General features: G+C 44.3%; 1 protein-coding gene across 1 annotated transcript in view; it reads right to left on the bottom strand.

Annotated features, from left to right (window-relative positions):
- Window positions 1-783: 783 nt before the first annotated feature.
- Window positions 784-25,470, bottom strand: part of dalrd3 (DALR anticodon binding domain containing 3) — a 47,098-nt gene continuing 22,411 nt past the window's right edge. The window contains exons 6-13 of the mRNA XM_084333082.1: window positions 13,052-13,116; window positions 12,035-12,093; window positions 9,603-9,685; window positions 3,851-3,977; window positions 3,577-3,635; window positions 2,497-2,613; window positions 1,653-1,721; window positions 784-1,105 (exon numbers count right to left, since the gene is read on the bottom strand). Of these exons, the coding sequence (XP_084189208.1) occupies window positions 986-1,105; window positions 1,653-1,721; window positions 2,497-2,613; window positions 3,577-3,635; window positions 3,851-3,977; window positions 9,603-9,685; window positions 12,035-12,093; window positions 13,052-13,116 (699 nt within the window). The 3' untranslated portion in view covers window positions 784-985. The remainder of the gene's footprint in view (window positions 1,106-1,652; window positions 1,722-2,496; window positions 2,614-3,576; window positions 3,636-3,850; window positions 3,978-9,602; window positions 9,686-12,034; window positions 12,094-13,051; window positions 13,117-25,470) is intronic.

The raw sequence follows: 25,470 nt of genomic DNA, 5'->3' as shown, positions 1-25,470 counted from the left end.
GGTTATTTGTGAAACTCTGTATACACCCAATTCAAAGTCATAGCCACATTTTCTTTCAAACTATTTTGGTCGCGGATGTCCGGATTTGGTACAAATTGTGTCTCTCTTGGGCAGAGGTGTTTAGCAGGCTGTGTGGTAACGTAGCTGCAGCTGCCTAGGAGCTTTAGGGCAGCAGTCAGGAGGCATGTGGATAGTTTAACCGTAGGAGCTCAGTTTGGGGAGGAGTGGCATTAACCATGGATTATATCAGGGGTGGTTTTGGGCCAGAGGACAAGGGTTATGTGCACATTAAGTCTTCAACGATAAGGCCATAAACACACCGGCAACATTTGAGAGTAAATGTAGATAGACAATTAGGGGCTGTAGTTGCCTGATTGGGGGCAGGTGGTCTCTTGGGGGAGATAGGGGCTGTAGTTGCCTGATTGGGGGCAGGTGTTCTCTTGGGGGAGATAGGGGCTATAGTTGCCTGATTGGGGGCAGGTGTTCTCTTGGGGGAGATAGGGGCTGTAGTTGCCTGATTGGGGGCAGGTGTTCTCTTGGGGGAGATAGGGGCTATAGTTGCCTGATTGGGGGCAGGTGGTCTCTTGGGGGAGATAGGGGCTATAGTTGCCTGATTGGGGGCAGGTGTTCTCTTGGGGGAGACAGGGGCTGTAGTTGCCTGATTGGGGGCAGGTGTTCTCTTGGGGGAGATAGGGGCTATAGTTGCCTGATTGGGGGCAGGTGTTCTCTTGGGGGAGATAGGGGCTATAGTTGCCTGATTGGGGGCAGGTGTTCTCTTGGGGGAGACAGGGGCTGTAGTTGCCTGATTGGGGGCAGGGGTTCTCTTGGGGGAGACAGGGGCTGTAGTTGCCTGATTGGGGGCAGGTGGTCTCTTGGGGGAGATAGGGGCTATAGTTGCCTGATTGGGGGGCAGGTGGTCTCTTGGGGGAGATAGGGGCTATAGTTGCCTGATTGGGGGCAGGTGGTCTCTTGGGGGAGATAGGGGCTATAGTTGCCTGATTGGGGGCAGGTTAAGTGTGTCCAGGGCGCTGTGGTAGAGCTCTCTCAATGCTCTCAACAAGTAAAGACGACAAAACATCTGGTTGAAAAGATGAGGCAGTGGTTCCTGGGGAGAGATACAGAAGAGAGAGAGAGAGAGAGAGAGAGAGAGAGAGAGAGAGAGAGAGAGAGAGAGAGAGAGAGAGAGAGAGAGAGAGAGAGAGAGAGAGAGAGAGAGAGAGAGAGAGAGAGAGAGAGAGAGAGAGAAAGTAAAGGTTAAGTTGTATTGAACTGTTTATTGAATTGTATTATCAGACACCAGACTGAATGACCATGTAATCACTTAATCACCTTGTGGTGGAGAATAGGACAGACAACTTTTTTTGATTTGACACACATACACACACAGACATCCCCTGCTGTTTACAGGCAATTATTACAATCTAATTGAAATGGTCCTTTCTACATAAACAATCTCATGCACAAAAATATACTAGAGGACACAGACACACACACACACACACACACACACACACACACACACACACACACACACACTTTTATGTTTGGAGTATCTATGACATAATCCTTTTTTAATTCTCCAATCCCCTCTAAATGCAAACACACATGCAAGTGCGTACACACACACACACACTGCACAGATGAATCCTTACCCCTAGTACGTGTACTCTGTTATAGTAGGAGCTGAAGTCTTTACTGAGAGACACTAGAAACTTACAGACCTGAAAGACAGTAATAAACATTATATTCCTATCCAGTGTTAATATTACCATAAAATCTATCAAAAATTCTACTGTTTAAAAGACGCTTCAGAACATTTATATAAATTATAATGCACGGTTTTCTCACAAGAATTATGAATAATAAAACAATATCATACATGTTTGAATCGTAGAAAATGTTCTTATAGGTCACACAGAGGCATTCCAGCCATGCTGATATAAAGGCACGGCTCCTTCAGAACACAGTACTTGGTACAAACACATCACATCCAGCCAAACAAGCATCGTACTCATGATCCCAGTAAACAAGCTCCGTTCAGGTCTTACAATAGTAGCAGTGGAATTGTTGCAAGTGTTACAGGGTACACATTTATTTAGTTATTTAATTTAGTTATTATTTATTTAGTTCCAAACTTGCATTGTGATTGGACGGGAGACATTGCATGAGTGCTTATTGCAATATTGGACTTGCTCCCATATGTTATATGTATGTTGTTATGTTAATTCAAGTCTAGAATACAATCTCTATTGCCAAGTATTCTCCCGCTGCATTTAACCCATCCTAAGTATTTAGGAGCAGTGGGCAGTCACAGCTGTGTGCCCAGGGAGCAGTTGTGGGTTAAGGGCACTTCAACAGTGGGTAGTGCGGGAAGGGTGTCGCATTCTCCATTCTCCGGTCCGGGGGATTGAACCGGCGACCTTCCAGTCACAAGCCTGCGTCACTAACCATTAGGCCACTGCTGCCCCCGTGCTCTGATCACTCGATTCCTCTAACCTGTTCAGTCTTTATGTTAACTCTGGCCCCTCCCCCTTCACCATCCAAGGCCTGTCCTGATTGGTCCAGGAGCTCAGAGAACGGAATGAGGTAATTGAACAGCAGAAGCCACTCGCCCTGTCAATCAATGAGAGCAACAGAAATCAGACTTGGAACTGACTTTTTTCATGTAAACATAGGAGGTAAGCATGCAGATCAATAATGTCTCTATGCCATGACTATCTGCAGTGAAGTGGAGGAGAAGAGAAGACAGGAGAGAAGAGAAGAGAAGAGAAGACAGAAGAGAAGAGAAGAGAAGAGTAGAGTAGAGTAGAGTAGAGTAGAGTAGAGTAGAGTAGAGTAGAGTAGAGTAGAGTAGAGAAGTACTACAACTAGGGCTGTCTTAAATACTTCGAAGCTTCGTTCGATGGGTATGGGATTCGAATATGAAAATAAAATTCGGTTATTAAAAAAATAAAAAATATGAATATATATATTTTTTTAAATCAACTCTGCCTCTCTTTGTTAACTACAACAAGCAATGCTATTTGTTATTTAAGATGAGGTTGGACTCGGCACTGACAGATTTGTGATCATTGTGCTGCTTTTATAAATCCTCAAATGACGGCTTACAATATTTCATGAAAGCAAAGTGTTTCGTTTGTCTAAGATTTAAAAAGGTTTAAACTTTACAGCACTGACAAAGTTGAACAAAGTGCTGTACAAGTCCCACAACATAAAAAAAAAAAATAAAAAAATAAAATTAAATTAAATATTTTAATTTAAAAAAAAAAATTATTTCGAAGCTTCGAATTAAAATCGAATCTTGGCCCCGAAGCGTCGAATTCCAAAAAGAATCGAAGGTCAGCCCTAACTACAACACAGTAGGGCGCCCGAGTGGCGCACCGCATACAGCACTACGGCGCAACACGGCCGACCCGGGTTCGACTCCCGGACCCGGTGATCTTTGCCGAATGTCTTCCCCGGACTTCTACCGGACTGCCCGGTAGCAAAAATCAATGAAAACCTACAAAAACATAACATTTAGAAGTACTACAACACCATTTAATCAGAATATCATCACATAAAATGCATCGATACCTCTTCTTTGAGAGCGGAAAAATCCAGCTGCGAACCATCAGGGATCTCTGGGTACAGTCCTGAGGGGAAAGAGAATATAACTATTTCACTGTAAATTCAAGATTTCTGATGGACACCTCACACAGTACTGAAAGTTTACAGTATCATAATCAATCTGTCATGTATCATCAATAAATGTACAGTATAATGATCAATATATCATGGATAATCAATACATGTACTGTATCATGATCAATAATTGTTGTGTGTGTGTGTGTTGTGTGGTCCCTCTCACCCTTCTCCACTCCTCTCTCATAGCTGTCAAACAGCGTGTGTAGCCTGGCACAGTTATACATCACAAACACTCCGCCCCTTGGCCCTTTGGTGGACACGCCCCCTTCTCTCTGGACATCCAGTGTGACCTTAAGAGACAGCCGCCAATCAGACTAACTCAACCAATCGTATTGGGAGAGCAAACACCTTAAGAGTCACAGGTGATTGGGCGGCTACGTGGCGTAGTGGGCAAGGCGCTCGCCACAAATGCAGAGACGCTGGGCTCGCCTGTTCGAGCCCAGCGCTCCACATTGCTTTCAGTTTAGCTGGTCGTTCATACTAATACACATTGGCCGTATTAGGGGGTGGGAAACTGATGGGTGGGGATCGGGCGTTGTGGACAGCGACTCCTACAGGTCGGTTGGTGCGCCTGCGCAGTAGAATCAGGAAGTGTCTGGGGCAGCGTGAGCCTCCCACGCGTTACTCCTCGCCACTGAGAGATCGAGCTACGCAGGTGAAAAGATGCGACTGCTGTTACCTCAAGTACCGGAGGGGACTTGTGCTATGTATGACTTAGTCCACATTGCAGCCGGCTTGTGGGAGGCAAGAAACAGCGTTCGTGACAGGGGAGGGTTGAATTGGATGATACGAAATTGGGATGGGAGAAAAATATAGAAAAAATTGGAGAAAAAGTGGATAAAAAAAAAAAAGAGTCACAGGTGATTTAGCACTCAAGGAAGACCATCATACAGCAGTTGCCATGTGAGGGACTGTACACTGCATCAAGATTTCGCCTGTGTAAGCTTGACTTATGCAGACTTATGTAAACTATATGCATGCCAACATGGTTAAAATTGATTTATGTAATAAGATAAGATAAGATATTTCTTTATTAATCCCCTTGGGGAAATTCAGGTGTCATAGCAGCATGGGGGGGGGGGGGTACAGGTATGAGCATGGTAATAGTAGAAGACAGATATATAGACAATACAATTATAGTAAAGATTATTTACTATACTAAGCACTAAGCAGTGCAAACAATATAATTACCTCTGGATAAAAGCATATGAGCAAGTACGGAGTGTAATCAAAGGTGCAGATGAGGGTCTGTGTGCCCAATCAGTTATATTATATCTTACAATATTTTATGTTTAATATGGTCAATAACACTTTTGAATATTTATTCATTTATTTTGGATTTCATGGTGTTTTTTTTGTTCTTGATTTATTGTGATGTTTCTTCTTGACTTGTTTAAAGTCATGGGGACATTAACTTGTGATTTCGGGCTTTACAAATACATTTGAATATTGAATATATACTATGAGTAAGTAAAGTATACAGTATACTATACACAGGTGCAGTATACATAAGGTACCCTAACTGGCATGATATACGTTATACGTTGTAGTCCGTGCAGTAATAAATAAATAAAAGTAGTAAGTAATAAATAAACATAATAAATATGGGTGTTTAGGGACAGACACAGAATGACACTTTATCACTTCAATTAAGGGCCAAACAACTCACTATAGAGTATAGACCATCTTCCACTGACATCATTGTTACTCTAGCAGAGTAACTCTCCCACTATTCAGATGCCGAGATGATAATCTTAGGTGATTTTAACGTTACTTGGTTAAGTAACGCCTCCAACTATTTTAACCCTTTCACTACCACACTACAGAAGGTTAACCTTTTACTATCACACTACAGACGGTTAACCAATCAGAGGAACCCGGAAACCGAATTCCGTTGCGGAAGGTATACATGCTACCTGGCAACCCGGAAACCTGGTCCCCAAGCGGGAATCAAACCCAGGACCTTCTTGCTGTGAGGCGACAGTGTTAACCATTACACCACCGTAATGGTCAGTAGATAGTAGATAGATATATTTTGAGATTATGCGCTCTACTGAGCGTACCTTTCTAGTTTATTGTGTGATTTTGCATGTGAACAGATATCGTGATGTGTAAATGTAGGCCTATCCATATCAGGAGAAAGTCTAGATGATTATCATGATATACATTTATTTCATTTTGCCCAGCCCCACCCAAACCAACTGCCTAAAACCAACCCCCAATCCCCAAAGATTTTATAAAATAAAATATAATTTTTACAACAAAGAAACGTGTCGTCTTGCTGTCTGCTAAAGTCTCCATGGCTGCTATCTCACTTGGGGTAAGGAATCCATTCAGTGTGAATGTTTCAGAGCTCTGTGGCAGGGGCGGAGCTAGGGGGTGGCTACCTGGGCTCAAGCCCCGGATGTATTCTGAAAAGCCCTGAATCTATTTAATTTTTTTTTTTTTTTTTTACAATTCATCATTGTTACATGAAAATATGTTTGCACCAGATTTAGCAGAAGCTAATTTCCATCTGTGGTCTATCCAGCTGCTAACTGTATTTGAGTGAGTTAAGTCTTGGTGTCATGGTAGACTCAGACCTAAGCTTTAAATCACAATCAACAAGTTGACAAAAACGTAATTCTTCCACCTTAGAAACATAGCTAAAGTACGGCCATTTATAAATCAAAAGGATGCTGAAAACCAGATCCATGCCTTTATTTCAAGCCAACTCGACTACTGTAATGCACTCCTTACCGGCCTCCCGAAAAAATACGATGATAACTATTTTATTGCAATGCACTATTGCATTATTTTATTCTATTTTACTAACTATTTTATTGCACTGCACTATTTTACTTTGTATCAGTGAATCATAGACGCCTGGCCATAAGAGCATTCGGAGCATCTCTGCTCTCCCACTATTGAACTTGGGGGAGCAAAGGTATGCTCTTGCTCCACCACTTTTTGATCATATGAAAAATATGATATATCCCCCCCCAATATATAAATCTAACCATAACTACGTTATGGTTAACTGAGTTTTATAGTGAAAAGAGCAGCTTTATTGGTCAAGATTGAAGGCTCTATATTGCAGGAAATTGCACGTACAGGTTCATTAAATTCAAAAAAAATCTGTCCAAACCACCCCTTGCCTGCCCAAAATAATAATAAAAAAAAATTAAAAAAAAAAAAAAAAAATAAAAAAAAAGAAAAAAAAAGGGGGCCCATCTGGGCTAAGCCCCGGATCTCCTACAATCCTAAATCCGCCCCTGCTCTGTGGGTGAAACAGAAGTCACAAACAACTTGATCATTCATTCATTCATTCACTTTGTTGAAGCCGGTCATTTGTTTAATAATAATTATATGGAGCCCCCTATTGGCGGTCATGAGCTGGTGCATGCTGTGAGGCATGCTTCAGTTTTCCTTGCAGCCTTTCTGTCCCAGTGTTGTTTTTGATGCACTACAGACCATTGATACCAGGAAATCATCTGGAGAGGATAAGCAGGCTAACTGCTCCATTAATTACAGAACAATACATATATTTAATCTTTCAATGTCATCGATCTGGAAAATAGCTCATGTTCTTCCATTGCATAAAGGTGGAGATAGAAGTCATTTAGATAACTATAGTATCGACCAATATCCAAGCTATCCTCTAGCAAAAACCCTGGAATCACTGGTAAATTATCAACTCAAAACATTTCTCTCAGATCACTCTGTATTAAGGCCACATACATCTGGTTTTAGAGCAAAACATACTCTAGTTGTAAATTGTATAGTATCTGACCTTGACAAAAGGAAATACTGTGCTGCCCTGTTTGTAGATCTGTCAAAAACATTTGACACAGTTGATCACTCTCTTCTACTGCAAAGGTTAATGAATGTTGGCTTTGACACATATGTGCAAACAGCAAATGTCCAGTCAGAATTCTTTCTCACTCTTCTTTGAGGGGTTGTCAGGCTCATCTCTGTGTGGATGACACTATTGTCTATTGTATTGCTGACTCTGTACAACTAGCCATTGAAAAATTACAACTCTCATTTAATACTTTGCAGGATGCATTTGTTAAAGGAACACACCAACATTTGGGAAAATTTGCTTACAGTCTTCTCCAGAGAGAGACAAGAAGATAGATACCAGTTTTCTCTCTGTGTGTTCAGTAAAAAGCTATCTGGCTGCACGTTAGCCTAGCTTAGCACAATTAATGGAAGCGGACATGACCGGTTAGCCTAGGCATTGTCCAACTAACACCTCTCCCGAAGGCTAACCGGTCATGTCCGCTTCCATTCATTGTGTTAAGCTAGGCTAACATGCAGCCAGATAGCTTTCTACTGAACGCACAGAGAGGAAACTGGTATCTATCTTCTTGTCTCTCTCTGGAGAAGACGGTAAGCTAATTTCCCAAAATGTTGGCGTGTTCTTTTAATCTTAAACTGGCATTCAATGCAAACAAAACAAAGAACATGCTGTTCTCTAGACTCTAGAGTACTGTTTGTGATGATTTGCATATATCCACTCTGAATGGGTCTCTTATTGAGAGCGTTAAAGAATATAAATATCTTGGCATCTGGCTTGATGAGAATTTTAACCTTGCAAGTGAACTGTGAAAGAAGGTTGGCTTTTTGTACAGAAACAAAACCCATTTTCTATGCTTAGCAGAAGGAGGATCTGGTTAAATATATTTTTCTGTCTGTTTTGGATTATGGAGATGTAGTTTATAGGCGTGCTGCTGCTTCCACTCTAAAGCCTTTGAATTCTGTATATCATTACACCCTTAGGTTTATCACCGGTGACAGTGATGGTGCCCATGGAACTCTGGACCTTATCACACTCACTCTGGTGATTGGCTTACGCTTAACCCTTTCACTGCCGCACTACCAAACGGTTAACCCTTTCACTGCGACGATACACAGAAGGTTAACCCTTTCACTGCCACACAACAGCAGGTTAACCCTTTCACTGCCACACTACAGAAGGTTAACCCTTTACTATCACACTACCGACGGTTAAATAAAGATTGAATATTAACACACACAGTCACACACACAGTCACACACACAGTCACACACACACACACACACACCCAGACACATGCTCTCACTTCACACCATGTCAAACACACACACACACACACACACACACACATATGCTCTCACTTCACAACATGTCAAACACACACACACACATGCTCTCACTTCACACCATGTCAAACACACACACACACACAGACACATGCTCTCACTTCACACCATGTCAGACAGACAGACAGACAGACAGACAGACAGACAGACAGACAGACAGACAGACAGACAGACAGACAGACAGACAGACAGGCAGGCAGACACACACACACACACACACACACACACACACACACACACACACATATGCTCTCACTTTACACCATGTCAAACACACCCACACACACACACAGACAGACAGACACACACAGACACAATATGCTCTCACTTTTCACACCATGTCAAACACACACACACATAGTCACACACAGTCACACACACTGTACGCTCTCACTTCACACCATGTCAAACACACACACACACACACTCACTCACTCACTCACTTCACACCATGTCAAACACACACACACACACACACACACACACACACACACACTCACTCACTCACTTCACACCATGTCAAACACACACACACACACACAGAGACACAGACACACACTCTCACTTCACAACATGTCAAACACACACACAGACACACACTCTCACTTCACAACATGTCAAACACACACACACACACTCTCACTTCACAACATGTCAAACACACACACACACAGACACACTCTCACTTCACAACATGTCAAACACACACACACAGACACACACAGACACACACTCTCACTTCACAACATGTCAAACACACACACACAAAAGCCTGAAGGCACACTCACCGGACTTGTGTGGACCGTTGACAGCAGCTCAAACCTCACGGTGGCAGAGGTCATGACCTTGATGATGTCATCCCAAGTCTGACCTGAGGGAGTAGATGCTTCGGTGAAACAGAGGGACATAACTCTGTGCCAGAGCCATAGATTAGATCAGTCAGTTGCCATATTAGATCTACACGTCATCAGCTCCGGGACTGTTGCTGATGGTGATTCTATGCCAGATGACCTCTGGTACGTACGTCTCAGCGGTGGTGGTGCAACCGATGGAAAGGTTACAGACTTGTTGAATACACATCTTCTCTCTAATACATAAAGGGGAGGGCTTACAGGTCACACCCGCGGGAAGCTCCATATAAGAGAAGATGTCTGGCTTATTTCAGATACAGTTAATCCGAGTTAGAAAACGACCAGGAATACACTTTTACACATGGTTACTTATCAGGTCAGACAGTTTCTATTAGGGATGTCCCGATCAAATTTTTTTGCTCCCGATCCGATCCCGATCATGTGATTTTGAGTATCTACCGATACCGATCTTTCCCGATCCGATAAAATTAAAAAAAAAATTGTTTATATATATATATATATATATATATTTTTTTTTATCCCAATTTCTCACATTACATTCACCCTGAATGTTGACGTTATCCAGGTGAAAAGTTAACTTCATTCAAGCGAGGCATTGCAATCCTTGACATAAATCATTTGATGTATAATTAAATCAAAGGAAATGCGTTTGTTTTGGCAAAATTCTTCTGCTCTGTGTGACAATAAATAAATGAATGATGATATGCAATTTAAAACCAAAACTAAGGCCTCAGTATGAGTTTAACACTTTCAGTGCCCAGCAGGGGGCGCACATTTAGTGCTTGAATGCCCACCATCCACGTCAATGTTAGCGGTAATATCGCCTAATCTATTTATTTATTTATTTATTTTGGGGTTTTTTTTAGTCTTTTTTCCCCTCCTTTTTTCCTCCAATTTTCTCCCATCCCAATGTTAGTCGTTATGCCAATTCCCAATCCCCTTCCTGGTCGCTGCGCACTTACCCCCCACAGTCGGTCTGGGAGAGTGGAGGCTATCACGTGCTTCCTCCGACACACGTCTAGCCAATCAACCGCTTCTTTTCACCTGGCAGCGCGGACTCTCACTGAGAGGGTGTAACATGTTAGATCCTATCCGCGCTGAGCAGGCGCCCCGACCAAACTGTAGGAGTCGCTGTTTACAACGACCCGGACCCACCCCTCCAGCTTTCCCACCCTCTAATACTGCCAATTGTATTAGTGTGAACGGCCAGCCAAGCTGGTGACAACGCCGGAGCTGTGAGCTGGATTCTAACAGGCGAATCCAGCATCTCCGGCGATGGTGACAAACGCAATCTCCGCTACGCCACCTGACCGCCCTTGCCTAATCTATGTTTTAAATTATGGCTATGTGTCTAATCTGCCCGTCGCTTATCAATGACTCATTTTCCAGTCAACATTGTCGAAGCGGATTGTTTTTTTATCGGTTCATTTCCGTTTATAGCATTTTGAAAAGCCCTCGTTTTCAAGGGGGGAAAAAATATTCCGTGATAAACGCCCTGTACTGGAATATTCTAGAACGTTGTCATTTTTCTGCCTATTTATGAATCGTTTTCAAATAAACGCTAGATTATCGATAGTATATGTGTACGTATGCACGCTGGTGCCGCAAGCTGACATTCGATTCTCTTAGTTCCTGATCGCTCGCACAGTCAAACAGCCATATCACACATAGGGGAAAAACGTATATCTCCGTGAAAACAGGTCTGATTATCCTAAGACTGATAAAATAGATTCCTTACCTGAGATCAGATGGTATCCAAAAAGATTATTCCAATTCCTGATCGCCATTCCAAAAATCAATCCTTTTATTGATCCAATGCAACGTACTGTAAACACATATTCCACGCATTCCTGAGGCTCCACAATGACTGGGATCATCTCCGGTTACATGCGTGAGAAGTAAAATGTGGATTCCGGAGTTTTTTTTTCTCATCCATTTTCATTGAGTCCATTCCAAAAGGGTGCATTACCATCTGGGAGACGATAGGGCCCGCTTTGTTCACATCTGAGTGCCTGATGGGGATGGTTTCCCAACGGTAGACTCAGTTGATGAAATATGAATTCAGATCGCTAATAAAAAAATAAAACGATATTTGTCGTGATGGGCATTCAGGCGTTGGGCTGATAACACGAGTTATGTCGTGATGGGCATTCAAAGTGTTAAGACGTGAACATGGTCATGTTTGTTGAATAAATTTTTTCTTTTTAAAACACTGACACGTCGATAAATGTCAAGCAAATTATAGATGATAATGGGCGACTTTGTCATCTTTACTGAGAATAGATAGATCACTTGTGTACACCACACATTTGAGAGAATGTACACAACGTGCACACACATGCACACACCTTCTACTTGGTCTCCGTACTTCATCTCAGAGGCCTCCTTCATCTGAACTCTTCTCAGCCTAAGAGGATGAATAGGAATATTGGGCACATTTATCAATATTTCTCCATGTTTAAAAACACTGACAGATGCTGCAACGGTTTTAAAGATGCATTACTGTGTGATGTGCAACTGAAATATATTAAACAATTCTTCATGGACAAATCTGATTTGATTATTGTTTGATAATAAAAAGGGCCTATTTAAATCCCCCACCGTGCCAGACTCTTAATGCTTTGCTTAAAAAAGTGTAATTTTAGTATATGGAAGATTAATTGTAAAAAGAGGGGAAATTAAGTGTACATCTAGCAATGAAATGAAGGAATCTCTTTATGCGCATTTCTCGAGAACCGTTCATCCGATTGATGTCACACTTGGTGGGTGTATTGCTGAAGAACCAAGGGGGGGCGTCAGTGTCTTTGGTGTCATTTGGCCAGATGGTGGGAGGAGAGGAGAGGAGAGGAGAGGAGAGGAGAGGAGAGGAGAGGAGAGGAGAGGAGAGGAGAGGAGAGAAGAGGAGAGGAGAGGAGAGGAGAGGAGAGGGGATAGAATAGAATAGAATAGAAGAGAGTAGAGGGGTTAGAAGAGAAGATAGGAGAGGGGATAGAAGAGAAGGGGAGAGAGGAAAAGAGAAGAGAAGAGAAGAGAAGAGAAGAGAAGAGAAGAGAAGAGAAGAGAAGAGGAGATAGAAGAGAAGAACGACAGAGAGGAGAGGAGAAGAGAAGAGAAGAGAGGAGAGGAGAGGAGAGGAGAGGAGATGAGAGGGGATAGAAGAGAAGAGAGGAGAGGGGATAGAAGAGAAGGGGAGAGGAGAAGAGAAGAGAAGAGAAGAGAAGAGAAGAGAAGAGAAGAGAAGAGAAGAGAAGAGAAGAGAAGAGAAGAGAAGAGAAGAGAAGAGAAGAGAAGAGAAGAGAAGAGAAGAGAAGAGAAGAGAAGAGAAGAGAAGACGAGAAGAGAAGAGAGGAGAGAAGATGTCTTACTGTAGGTACTGTGCAGCAGTGAGCTGAGTCCCAGGAGTCTTAACTGGTCCACACACCATATGTCTCTGGAGAGAAGCCAAAGAACAGATAAAAATAGTACAATGTGCAGTGTGTGTGTGTGTGTGTGTGTGTGTGTGTGTGTGTGTGTGTGTGTGTGTGTGTGTGTGTGTGTGTGTGTGTGTGTGTGTGTGTGTGTGTGTGTGTGTGTGTGTGTGTGTGTGTGTGTGTGTGTTGGGTTAAAAAATCAACTCAAATTCCAAATCAATAAGAAAATGGTGGGACTGCTTGGTAACTTGACATTTCACTGCTATACCTCATCACAATCACAAGGGTTGATACAGAAGGCTGCTACTGTACCTCTCATCTCCACAATGGAAACTCAATGAAAACCAAGTATATATATATATTAGGGGTGGAACGGTTCACAAAATGGACAGTTCGGTTCGTATCACGGTTTTGGGGTCACGGTTTTCGGTTCGGTTCGATATACGTTGTTTTTTATTAAAAAAAATATGTATCACTCAAAAATCTAAACATACTTCTCATTAAAAAAAAAAAAAAAACGTTTACAATGTTACAGTGTTTACAGCCTTAAATAATGTTTGGCAAACAAAGACCAAACTGACTGAAAAATATAGGCTACATTTGTCAAAGTATTAACTTAGTGCAAACAAACAATATGCTCAGCCAGCACTAGACTTTCCTTTCTTTAATATAAAACACAAAAAAACAATGTCAACAATGTTTAAATTCCCTGATTGTCAGTTCTGTATCGTTAGTGGCTTAGCTTGGCATCACACTACACTACACTGCACTATCTCGCGTACGTGCACGCGTACTGAATAAACCACAAATGTACCTCTAATACCAGTATTAGTCTGACCACACCCCTCATCAGCTTACCTTCATAAGCAGGTGTGTGGTCACCTGCTCTCCTCCTTCTCGCTTTCACCACAAGGAAGAAGTGCCTCGGTAGATCCCCACACTTGACACCATGATGGAAGAAATTGGATTAGGAACAGCTTGGGAAACAAGGATACGTTGACATCATATCTTTATTTTCTCTCTCACTATTTTCGAGAAAATACGGCGATATTGTCTTCGTACTGGAGTGTCTAGAAGATGATGATCATTCTAAAAACCCTCCACCGGTTTTCGTATTGGGAGCACGCCGCTGCATGCTTCTCAACTGCAGTTCCTTGCTGTGTTTGTTGGGGTGAAACCTGTCAGGCCACAGCTGAACTGTCGGACATGCCGCTGTTGTGAGAAGCGGTGCGTTCCAGGTTGGGTGAGTAGTGTTTGCTGGCGGGCTCCACTTGTCTGTTAGTGCTATGGGGGCTACTTGACAAAGTTTATGGAAACCGGCCCCAGGCTAGGGTCCTTTGTTTAGCCGCCTAGGCGACAGAAGGCCTTGTTCTGGAGACCATTATAGTTTTAACTAGTGGGCCGCGACCATTGACACTGGTGATCCCTGTGTGTTCTGGACGAGTGGATTCTCTCTGTCACCGTGTTAAGGCCCCATCTTTCATATCCAAATGAGAGTATTCCTTCACGAGGGGATATGTGCATGTAATGTGCGATAGCGGCAGATTCATGTTCAAAGTCGGCTACACAGGCCAGTTGGTACTGTGCTGATTCCGCCGGATGTGGTAAAGTCACCGTTGTGAAGCGGTGTTGACATCTTGTTTTCTCTTTTCTCTTAAAAAGTGAGGAGAGGTTCAGAACGGCGGCCTGTCTGGGTGAGTGTTATGTCATTGTTTACATGTTCATAGCTTACGGTTAGCCAGTCAGCTGTTAACTGCTGCGTTAGCCTGCTGGATCGCTGCATGGCCTGCTTAAGGCCTACTATTAGCCAGTCAGCTGTTAGCTGCGGGGCTAGCATGTCGTGGTCGCTAGGTAACGTTAGCTTGCTGCTATGGCCATGGCTGGCGCGGGGTAGCTTAGCTTCTCGCGCGCCGCCGGGAGCTCGCTTCTGATCGCCGTTAGCTTGATGCTATTCTGTTGAACGTGCTTTGATTTTAACATGTTTTACACTCTTGACCGCAACGTCATCCTTGACAGGGGATGTTTCGTCGACCCTGCCCTGAGCCTGGACGGGGATTGCGTCAACAAAGAGGACTGTAGCGACTGGTTGGAGCGGCGACGCTGCCCGGATCGAACAACACAGGACGGCTGTGTTCTACGGTGTCTTGTGACTGCACTTCGCTGATCTGCGTTCCGGGTAGGAACGGGGTTGACCAGACCTCATAACACGTCTTCTGGTTTTACTTTGCTAAATGTATTGTGAATAACGGTGTTTTTTCCCAAAACGTGTGTTGTTGCAATGCATTTAGGATACGTTGCGGGTTATGTGTGAGCTGTTTTTGTCACTGGCAGTTAGCTTCTCCGTGCAGATCGTGATGTATTGATCTGGTTGTTGTGTGAGAAACATCATGGTGTTTATGTGTACCGTGTACTCACTACTAAGGCAACTAACCTATGAAGCTATGCTTGGTGACAAGTGAGTAAAAGAATGTTCTTTCTCAGACTGTAATGACAATGAACAGTGTGTTCACACATTAACAGGTTTTCCTGTTTTAACTGGCCGTATTGAGGGTAAAATAGGAGGATTGTGTTTTCCCCCCCGGTTCCCTGGGGACTTTATCACCTCCTATCAGACATGTTGTGCATTAATTGTGTCTTTTGTGTGGTAGGGATACGATGTAACTCTTAGCTTGATTGCTGAGGTTGTGCTAAATCTGCTGGAGAAACTTATTTCCTAAAGGGGAATTGGTTTGGTTGCTGTCATGTGTGCTTAGCAAGGCCTGTGGTCGATACTAATCAAGAATGATGTATTCTCTCATTGTGAAAAAAACGGCGTTCCTCTGTTGAGTGTTTTTGCCATTTTTTGTAGGTGATGATGGGTTGTGTGTGTCATGTGACCTACAACTGGGTTGTACTGGCCACAGAAGCACATGTGTATGTTGGACCGGGGTTCTTAGAGCCCTCTCTATTCTGTGTTTTTCCTTAGTAAAAATCAGATAGCAGGTTAGCTCATGCGCTGTGTGGAGCTGTGAAACGCTTCATAGAGCTGACTATGACTGTGTCATATTCTCTTTTTGTCGTTACGTCGTATCATGGGTGTGGGGTCGTAAAGGGGTGGACTGGTAACCTTTCCTCTCCCCATTGTTCTGTCGGTCAGGGGTACACCCCCTGTCCTTCAAGGTTCCCGTCACGTGGCGGTTCGGCACGTTACGGGGGGGGGGGGGGGGGGGGGGAGGGAGTTCCTGGTCCCACGGCCTGGTATATTGGGCGTGTGCACCGCAGGAATTCCCCCGCCATAGAGTACGTCACCGTGCGCGTCTCTGTTGGTAGGACTTCCGTGTGCTGTTCAGGTCCATGTGATGGATCTGTTTTCAGGGGGGGTGGTCAGGGCTCCTCCTCACCAAGCGCCTATTCAGGCCTTCTGTGAGTTCGGACTCCTTCTTCCATGTGAGGAAGCCTCCATCAGAGTACAGAGCCTTCCTCCTCAGATTGTCAAAGTGAGTGGACCCTCTAGAAGGGTCCTTTTCTATTGTATGTATATTCGATTCAATTCGTTTATTGAGTGTGTATGGGTTCAGTGCCTCTTCCCCGGAGGCCCTAAAACCAGTTTTTTTACATGGCTCAAGGTGCAATATATTCTTTTCAATCTGTACAGCTCGCGTGGGAAGTCTCTCTGGGGATCCCCGTCTCTTTCCTTTGGGAGGGTGGTGGGATGTAAAAATGTGAAAAAATTTTACCCCGGCTGTGTAGACTGGGATACATACTGTTGATGCTTCCTTCTTTCTATTCCAGAAGTGTTGGAGTTAGGGAGTGTCACACCACTCTTGTCGTTCCCCTGGGCGCCTTGGGGATTCAATGACAGGTCTAAATAGCCTGTTCATTGATGGGGGTGTGTCCCGACGCACGTATAGTGCTAGCTCGCTGTAAACAGGCGATTGACTGGCACGCCTTGGTTGCTTGTGGTTGAAACAGCGTTTTTATAAAGCAACTGAGATGGGGGTTTTTCCTCTTCCGACGACCACATCCCATGACCTGGGTGGGTTGTCGACGGATTCTCGTTCATGTCTGGGGGATGATGACGGGATGGATCTGAACATATGTAGTGGGGTCTCACGCCCTTGGGGTGGGCCACCAGGCGCGGTTCGTCCGAACGTCTGGGTGGCGCCTTCTTTTCATGTTAAGATCAACACGCATATCTGCCCTTCTCCTGGAGTAGGCATGTCGGCGTGGTTAGGGCACGGGACTGGTTCTGGTCACGCTGGTCCAGATCAGTTGAACCCGTTGTCCGCCGGGGATGCAGATCTGCTGTTCTGGTACCCTGAGGGACTTGGGCTTTTTTCAGGGGGAAAAATGCCAGGTCGGTCTGGGTGTCACAGGGTTAAGCGCTATGGAGACCCTGGTTGGGTATGTTTTTACTCAGCACTGTCGTCATGGCTTACAGCCATGCCATTCTGTACGCGCTCGATCTCGTCGGATCTCGGCCGCTACACAGGTTGGTCCTGGTTAGTACTTGGTTGGGAGACCGCCGGGGAATACCAGGTACGGTGTGCTTAGGGGCTGGTTCTCCATTATTTTTCGCTCCTCTCTCACGCATGGCGAAGAGGGGCCTGTGGGGGTGGTTTTTTGACCTCCTCTGGTGACCCTGTGCTTCCCGTACCGCCAGGCCCGGTCCGAAGTGATGTTTGCGACCCGTAGGCCTGGGTTAACCCTTTTTGGAAACTGAAACACTTGTACTGCGGTATAGCCGGTGTATACCCGCAGGTGTGTTTTGGAGTTTTTTCTTGAGGGGTTATAGGAACAACCACCGCATTGGGTAACACCGAGGTGGTTGATTCCCTGGTGTGTTGGAGCAGTGTCAACTCCCGGGTTCACCGTTTGAGGGTGCCCCTGCACGTTCATGACGTCTGCCAATCGTGTCAGCCTTCTCTGCCTCGACCCCTCTGGGTGGGGGTTGTTAAATGGAGGCTTGGTCATGCAACACCGCCAGCTTACGCTCCTTCCGCCGGGGCGGCTGTGTTCAGCTGTCCCCTCTGGCGCCTGTCTCGTCCGCAGTCTCCAGGCTAGGGTTAACAGCCTGTTGCCTGGTTTTTCCCCGGTGCGCTGCCTGCTTCCGTTGGTTAACCTTTTTTTTTTTTGTGCTTACGGCCATGCTGACTGCCTGTTCTGCAGGGTCAGTGTGCCAGGCGGTGTACTATTGGGGGGACGGGGCCCGCTCGGCTTACGGCCATACCGACCTGAACACGCCCGATCTCGTCCGATCTCGGAAGCTAAGCAGGTTCTGGCCTGGTTAGTACTTGGATGGGATTCCGCCTGGGAATACCAGGTGCAGTAACTGAGGGGCCTTTGTCCGAATACGCTGGCGATGTGGGGGGCGGGGCACTACGTGCCCACCTGGTGGGGTCTTGATGCTGGCATCATGGACTTCTCCGGGCCCCCATTCTAGGGAGTCCAGTCCTTTTGGTGGGTCTGGGTCTTCCTTCGTGCTCCGCTGCTACGGCCTTGCCACGGGGTTGGGTTTGCCCTTGACCCCGTGATTCTGGGGGCAGTAACGAGGTTGTTCCTCCGTTCGTTCCCGGGTGGCATGCGGGTTGTGCGTGTGTGTAGTCGTGGGGTCAAGCCACGGTCTGCTCACCCTGTGCGTTGAGTTGCTTGAGTGCCTCTTCGCACGGTCGGGTCCGTCGCCCTCCCGTGACGTCCCTAATAGGGGGGCTACCCGCCATTAGGGGGGGTCGGGGGGGCTCGGCCCTCCCTGTTCTGATGGTTGTGGGGGGGCTGTCAGCGGGGTGTATTTGTCAGCCAGTGGCTCCGCTTGGCCTCCCTTGTGCAGTGTGATGCCAAGCTAAGCCACTAACGATACAGAACGATAGGTTATGACTATAACCAAGTTCTGTTAGTTAGGGGCGATGCTTGGCATCAGACGGCCGCTGCAGCCCTTGTCCTCACCTTGTGGTGAAAGCTTGGGAAGGAGGAGAGCAGGTGACCACACACCTGCTTATGAAGGTAAGCTGATGAGGGGTGTGGTCAGACTAATACTGGTATTAGAGGTACATTTGTGGTTTATTCAGTACGCGTGCACGTACGCGAGATAGTGCAGTGTAGTGTAGTGTGATGCCAAGCATCGCCCCTAACTAAGAGAACTTGGTTATAGTCATAACCTATCGTTCTTAATGGAAAGATTGGTTTTCTGCTTGAAATTAAAGTGCAGTATTTGAAATACAATGAAAGGAATATGGCTGGATTTCTTATCAAAGGGAAAAGTGTCTAGAGGACATGAGACCAACACACTAAGAAGAGACACATATAATCTACAGGACATGAGACCAACACACTAAGAAGAGACACGTCTAATCTACAGGACATGAGACTAACACACTAAGAAGAGACACATCTAATCTACAGGACATGAGACTAACACACTAAGAAGAAACCCATCTAATCTACAGGACATGAGACTAACACACTAAGAAGAGACACATCTAATCTACAGGACATGAGACTAACACACTAAGAAGAGACACATCTAATCTACAGGACATGAGACTAACACACTAAGAAGAGACACATCTAATCTACAGGACATGAGACTAACACACTAAGAAGAGACACGTCTAATCTACAGGACATGAGACAATGATGTAATTCCCCCCCCTGCTACCTTTTGTCAATAAAACGTTATGCTGCATATCATCATCTTCCTAAACAAATAGAGATGAAAGTTGTGTAGAGATAGAGCAGCCATTTGCAGTAGAGCTGAAGGTAGTGTAGAGATAGAGCAGCCATTTAGAGCTGAAGGTACTGTAGAAATAGAGCAGCCATTTAGAGCTGAAGGTTGTGTAGAAATAGAGCAGCCATTTAGAGCTGAAGGTTGTGTAGAAATAGAGCAGCCATTTAGAGCTGAAGGTTGTGTAGAAATAGAGCAGCCATTTAGAACAGAAGGTACTGTAGAAATAGAGCAGCCATTTAGAGCTGAAGGTTGTGTAGAAATAGAGCAGCCATTTAGAACAGAAGGTTGTGTAGAAATAGAGCAGCCATTTAGAACAGAAGGTTGTGTAGAAATAGAGCAGCCATTTAGAACAGAAGGTAATATAGAAATAGAGCAGCCATTTAGAACAGAAGGTTGTGTAGAAATAGAGCAGCCATTTAGAACAGAAGGTTGTGTAGAAATAGAGCAGCCATTTAGAACAGAAGGTTGTGTAGAAATAGAGCAGCCATTTAGAACAGAAGGTAATATAGAAATAGAGCAGCCATTTAGAACAGAAGGTAATATAGAAATAGAGCAGCCATTTACAGTAGAGCTGAAGGTAGTGTAGAAATAGAGCAGCCATTTAGAACAGAAGGTTGTGTAGAAATAGAGAAGCCATTTAGAACAGAAGGTAATATAGAAATAGAGCAGCCATTTAGAACAGAAGGTTGTGTAGAAATAGAGCAGCCATTTAGAACAGAAGGTTGTGTAGAAATAGAGCAGCCATTTAGAACAGAAGGTTGTGTAGAAATAGAGCAGCCATTTAGAACAGAAGGTAATATAGAAATAGAGCAGCCATTTAGAACAGAAGGTAATATAGAAATAGAGCAGCCATTTACAGTAGAGCTGAAGGTACTGTAGAAATAGAGCAGCCATTTACAGTAGAGCTGAATGTACTGTAGAAATAGAGCAGCCATTTACAGTAGAGCTGAAGGTAGTGTAGAGATACAATCAAAACACAAATCACAGTGGATTCTGTTTGGTGTGAAGAATTGATAGCAGACCTTACCTGAAGAACTCTAGCTAGGGAGAATAAAAGAAAATGGAACTCTATAATTGAAAAAGCATACCAATCCTTTGTGTGTGTGTGTGCGTGTTAAAGGAACACGCCAACTTTTGGGGAAATCCTCTTATTTGCCATCTACCCTGGAGTTAGACAAGCAGATACATACCCTTTTCTTCTCTGTGCATGCATTTTAGGCAATAGGGAACAGCCGCACCGTTAGCCTAGCTTAGCGTCATTCACTGGAAGTAGGTGTGCCAGTGTAGTCTAGTCCCCAACAGTCACGAAATAAACGTTCCTGTAAACATACTGTGACCTGTGTATTTACCACATGGAGAATCTTTAAACATTTTTAGGGGAACTTACTATTTCTTTCACTAGTTGGGCAATTTTACACAATTCCTGTGAGTCTATGGAACACATCTGTAAGGTATTCTTTTAAAAAAAATGCATTGTTTTGTATTTCTAATCAAGTACTCTAGAGCAGCATTTTCTGCACTTCCAGATTCCAAGCTGTTTTTGGCTGGGCTCTGCCCATACTCGCAATGAGCTTTGAGTGACAGTCACCCACACTCTGCACTGGCAGAGAACTTTGGGGGGAGAGAGAGAGAGATAGAGGGACTAATTAATTTCGCCGCAGGGGGCATAATCCCACGGGACAATGCATTGTTTCAAATTACAATATATACCCCCGTGAATATTATTGCACGAATCGGAATACGCGTGGGAGCGTGCGCTATGATATTTTGCAACAGGTTGACGTGACACAAGTGCTGATATGAGAGAGAGAGAGAATGAGCGAGCAAGAGAGAGAGAGGGAGAGATAGAGGGAGAGAGAGAGGGAGAGACAGATAGAGAGGGAGAGAGAGATAGAGAGGGCGAGAGAGAGATCGCTCCGAGAGGGTGTGTGTGTTTCCCCCCATACATACGCAGTCGCGTGTGTGTGTAAATGCTCCGTGACGAGTCGCACCGTATGAGAGCCTCTCTCTCCCTCTCTCTATCTATCTGTCTGTCTGTCTGTCTGTCTCTCCCTCTCCCTCTCCCTCTCCCCCCCTCTCTCTCTCTCTCTCTCTCTCTCTTTTGAGGAAGTGTCAGTAACAGGGAAACCGCTTTCGCATTATTTCCACTCGCTCCGTTGTTGAGCGAATTGTTGATTGTGGGCGGTGGCTACAACCACAGAGGTGGCTGAGATATGCAGATCAGCAGCACCTACTTACGTCAGGGAGCGAGTCAATTATTATTATTATTTTTTGTATCCTCTATTTCTCCGATTTTTCTCTGTTTTCTCCCCGTCCCAATTTTAGTCGTTGTGCCAATCCCCCCCCCCCCCCCCCCCCCCTACCTGTTTGTTGTGCACATGTTCTCCTACTGGTCGGTACAAGGGAATCCTGAAGTCATCCGCACGCTTCCTCCGATACGCGCGGCGACAGCCAGTGACTCTTTTTTCACCTGGCAGCGAGGACTCTCATTGGTGAAGTGTAACGCGTGGGAGGTCACGCTGCCTCAATCAAGTCCTGCCTCCGCTGAGCAAGCGCCCAGACCTGACCTGTAGGCGTCGCTGTCCACAACGCCAGATCCCCACCCATGACTTGCCCTCCCCATAACCCAGCCAAACGGGTTAGTATAGCGATCAGCCCAAGCCTCAAGCAATGCTGACTCCGGGAGTCGAGACCGCAGCCTCTTGCATTGGTGACGAGCGCAATCTCCGCTACGCCACCTGACCGCCGCAGGGAGCGAGTCAATTCTGAATGGCTTGGTTCAGTGGGGGAGGTTCTTGTCTGAGCTGAACTGAAGAAACGGAAGTAGCTAGAGATTTCACGTCTAGTCAGTGTTGGTACAACCCCACATTGCTAGAAAACAATGCAAACCACAGGAAAAGGCAATTTATAAGATAGTTCCCCTTTAAATAATTAGACATTTTCGTTTTCTAAGCAGATATATACTCTGAACTATTTTTTGCCGAACCACTGCTGCCTGGGCGCAGTGATTTCATCACCTCAAAAGCCCTGTTTAGGCTACACTGGCACACCTACTTCCAGTGAATGACACTAAGGCTAATGGTGCAGCTGTTCCCTAAGCCTAATGCAAGCATGCACACTAAGAAAAGGGTATGTAATCTGCTTGTCTAACTCCAGGGTAGATGGCAAATAAGCAAATTTCCCAAAAAGTTGGCGTGTTCCTTTAACACATTCCCTGCCATGACTTATATCCATCAACTGCCACCACTCTAAGCCTATGGAGATGTTCACCTTCTTTGCAGGGCTATAACTTTTTTTAATTGTATTGCTAAATTGACATTACTATGGCCCATTCAACATCGATTATCTATCGTTCAGGATGTAGGAACGTTATACTTTTTCATTCATATATTCATACAAAAATACCTTCTAGAACAGTGGTTCCCAACCTTTTTCCCCCCAGGGACCCCCAAACATCTCTGATGAAATTCGCGGACCCCCTCCTAATAAGATACCATAAAATATTTTTTTTTTTTCATTTTAATAACAAACTGCTTATACACAGGCATATGCATCACAATTAGACCCACTATGCTTCTTTTACTTGTGCCTTCAATCAACAAATCTCATCTTGCACCATATGCATTTCAAAATGTTTGGCCAATATTCAAATGCTGTATTCATCCTCTCAAATCAGGCCCTAATGGTGAACGGTTTGCATTTATGGAACAAATCAATGCAACAAATTAAACTAAATATGAGACAGGAAATTCCAATCAGGAGCAGAGAGAATCTGTCCTAGCTGGGTTTAATACCTTTTTTTTGTCATTTTAATAACAAACTGCTTATACACAGGCATATGCATCACAATTAGACCCACTATGCTTCTTTAACTTGTGCCTTCAATCAACAAATCTCATCTTGCACCATATGCATTTCAAAATGTTTGGCCAATATTCAAATCCTGTATTCATCCTCTCAAATCAGTCCCTAATGGTGAACGGTTTGCATTTATGGAACAAATCAATGCAACAAATTAAACTAAATATGAGACAGGAAATTCCAATCAGTAGCAGAGAGAATCTGTCCTAGCTGGGTTTAATACCTTTTTTTTTGTCATTTTAATAACAAACTGCTTATACACAGGCATATGCATCATAATTAGATCAACTATGCTTCTTTGACTTGTGCCTTCAATCAACAAATCTAATCTTGCACCATATGTATTTCAAAATGTTGGCCAATATTCAAATCCTGTATTCATCCTCTCAAATCAGGCCCTAATGGTGAACGGTTTGCATTTATGTTGAATGAAGTAAGAATCCACTGCAGTAAAAATATCCTCACCTCGAGTGGTGGTAGTAAGGTTGACTGACATGAGAATGTCCTGCTTCAGATCCTCATTTTCAATATATTGCACATAAACGATGAGCACAGCCTCGTCTGCGACAGTTGTAGTTTCATCAAGTTGTATGGCAAATGGACCCTTTCTAAGCTTTTCTGACAGCTGCTGCTCGCAATCACTTGACATCTTATCAATTCGGTCTTTCACTACATTGTTCGAGAGTGGTACTGATTTTAGTTTATCCGCCACCTGTGGGCCGCACAGTTTCTAAACCATTTTGATGCAGGCTGGTTTGATGAGCTGCTCGCCAATATTGTGCGGTTTCTTTGCTTTTGCAATTAAAAGCGAACACTCAAAGGAGGCTTCGGTAGCCTTCTGTAAATCACTGCCACCCCTGCTCCACGCTACTCTAACATCAACAGGCTGTGTTCGCCTTGAGAGACTGTTCTTTCCTCCGAAAAAAGTCTGGATCCTTCCCAACGGTTTCTGGGTGCTTAGACGCCTGATGTCTCTTCAGCTTGCTGGGCTTCAGGCTCGAGTTTGCCAACTTTTCTCCACAAATCACACACTCAGGTCGTTTGTCTGGTCCCTCAGTGAAGCCCATGGTGATGTAATTTTCGCAATTGCTGTAGGTCCTAACTTTTTTTGCAGATGAGCTGCCGTCATCTCCTTTTCGTTTGTCACACATTTTCGCCTCTGGCGGCTGACTGCAGACGAGCCGAGAAAGTTAACTAGCGTGCTAGGCTAGCTACAGAAAGTGATACAGTCAACTGATTCGCGTTTTAGCCGCTACCCGGTAGCCTACTGTTAACGTTCAAAAATCATGTCTAGATGTTTATTTATTTATCTTTATTTTTTATTGTAGTGGAGAGACTATTCATGCTTCTGATGAAAAAAAAAAATTAAAAAAAAAATTAAAAATCAAATATATATATTTTTTTTTTAAAAAGACCTCAATTCATCTGTGGTCTGGCGGACCCCCTGCGCCCCCTGGCGGACCCCAGGTTGGGAATCACTGTTCTAGAATATAAGTATGTTTTTATCGTTTTCTGCAGTAATTCCTAGAACGTGAGCTATAGGCCTAAATGCATATATAGATTATCGATTGCCGTCTATTCCCTAGACACGCTATATTAAAAAATTCACCTGTACATGATCGTATACGTTATGCGTCATCATGCGTGGATGAAAGGGGGGGGGGGGGGGGGTCGTTTATAATTCCGTGATAGTCAGTAAATTCTTTATGTAGTATGGGTGATATATTGATCAGATCGGTTTGCGGTGAAATGAAGAGACAATTGGGCTGAAAATGATGTCAGCGTCCTCTTACGAGACTGGAGGAAAAAG

The sequence above is a fragment of the Notolepis coatsorum genome (assembly GCF_963971535.1).
Source record: "Notolepis coatsorum genome assembly, chromosome: 17".
NCBI lineage: Eukaryota > Metazoa > Chordata > Actinopteri > Aulopiformes > Paralepididae > Notolepis > Notolepis coatsorum.
Note: the sequence above shows the minus strand (reverse complement) of the source record. Positions and strands in the feature narration are given on the sequence as shown.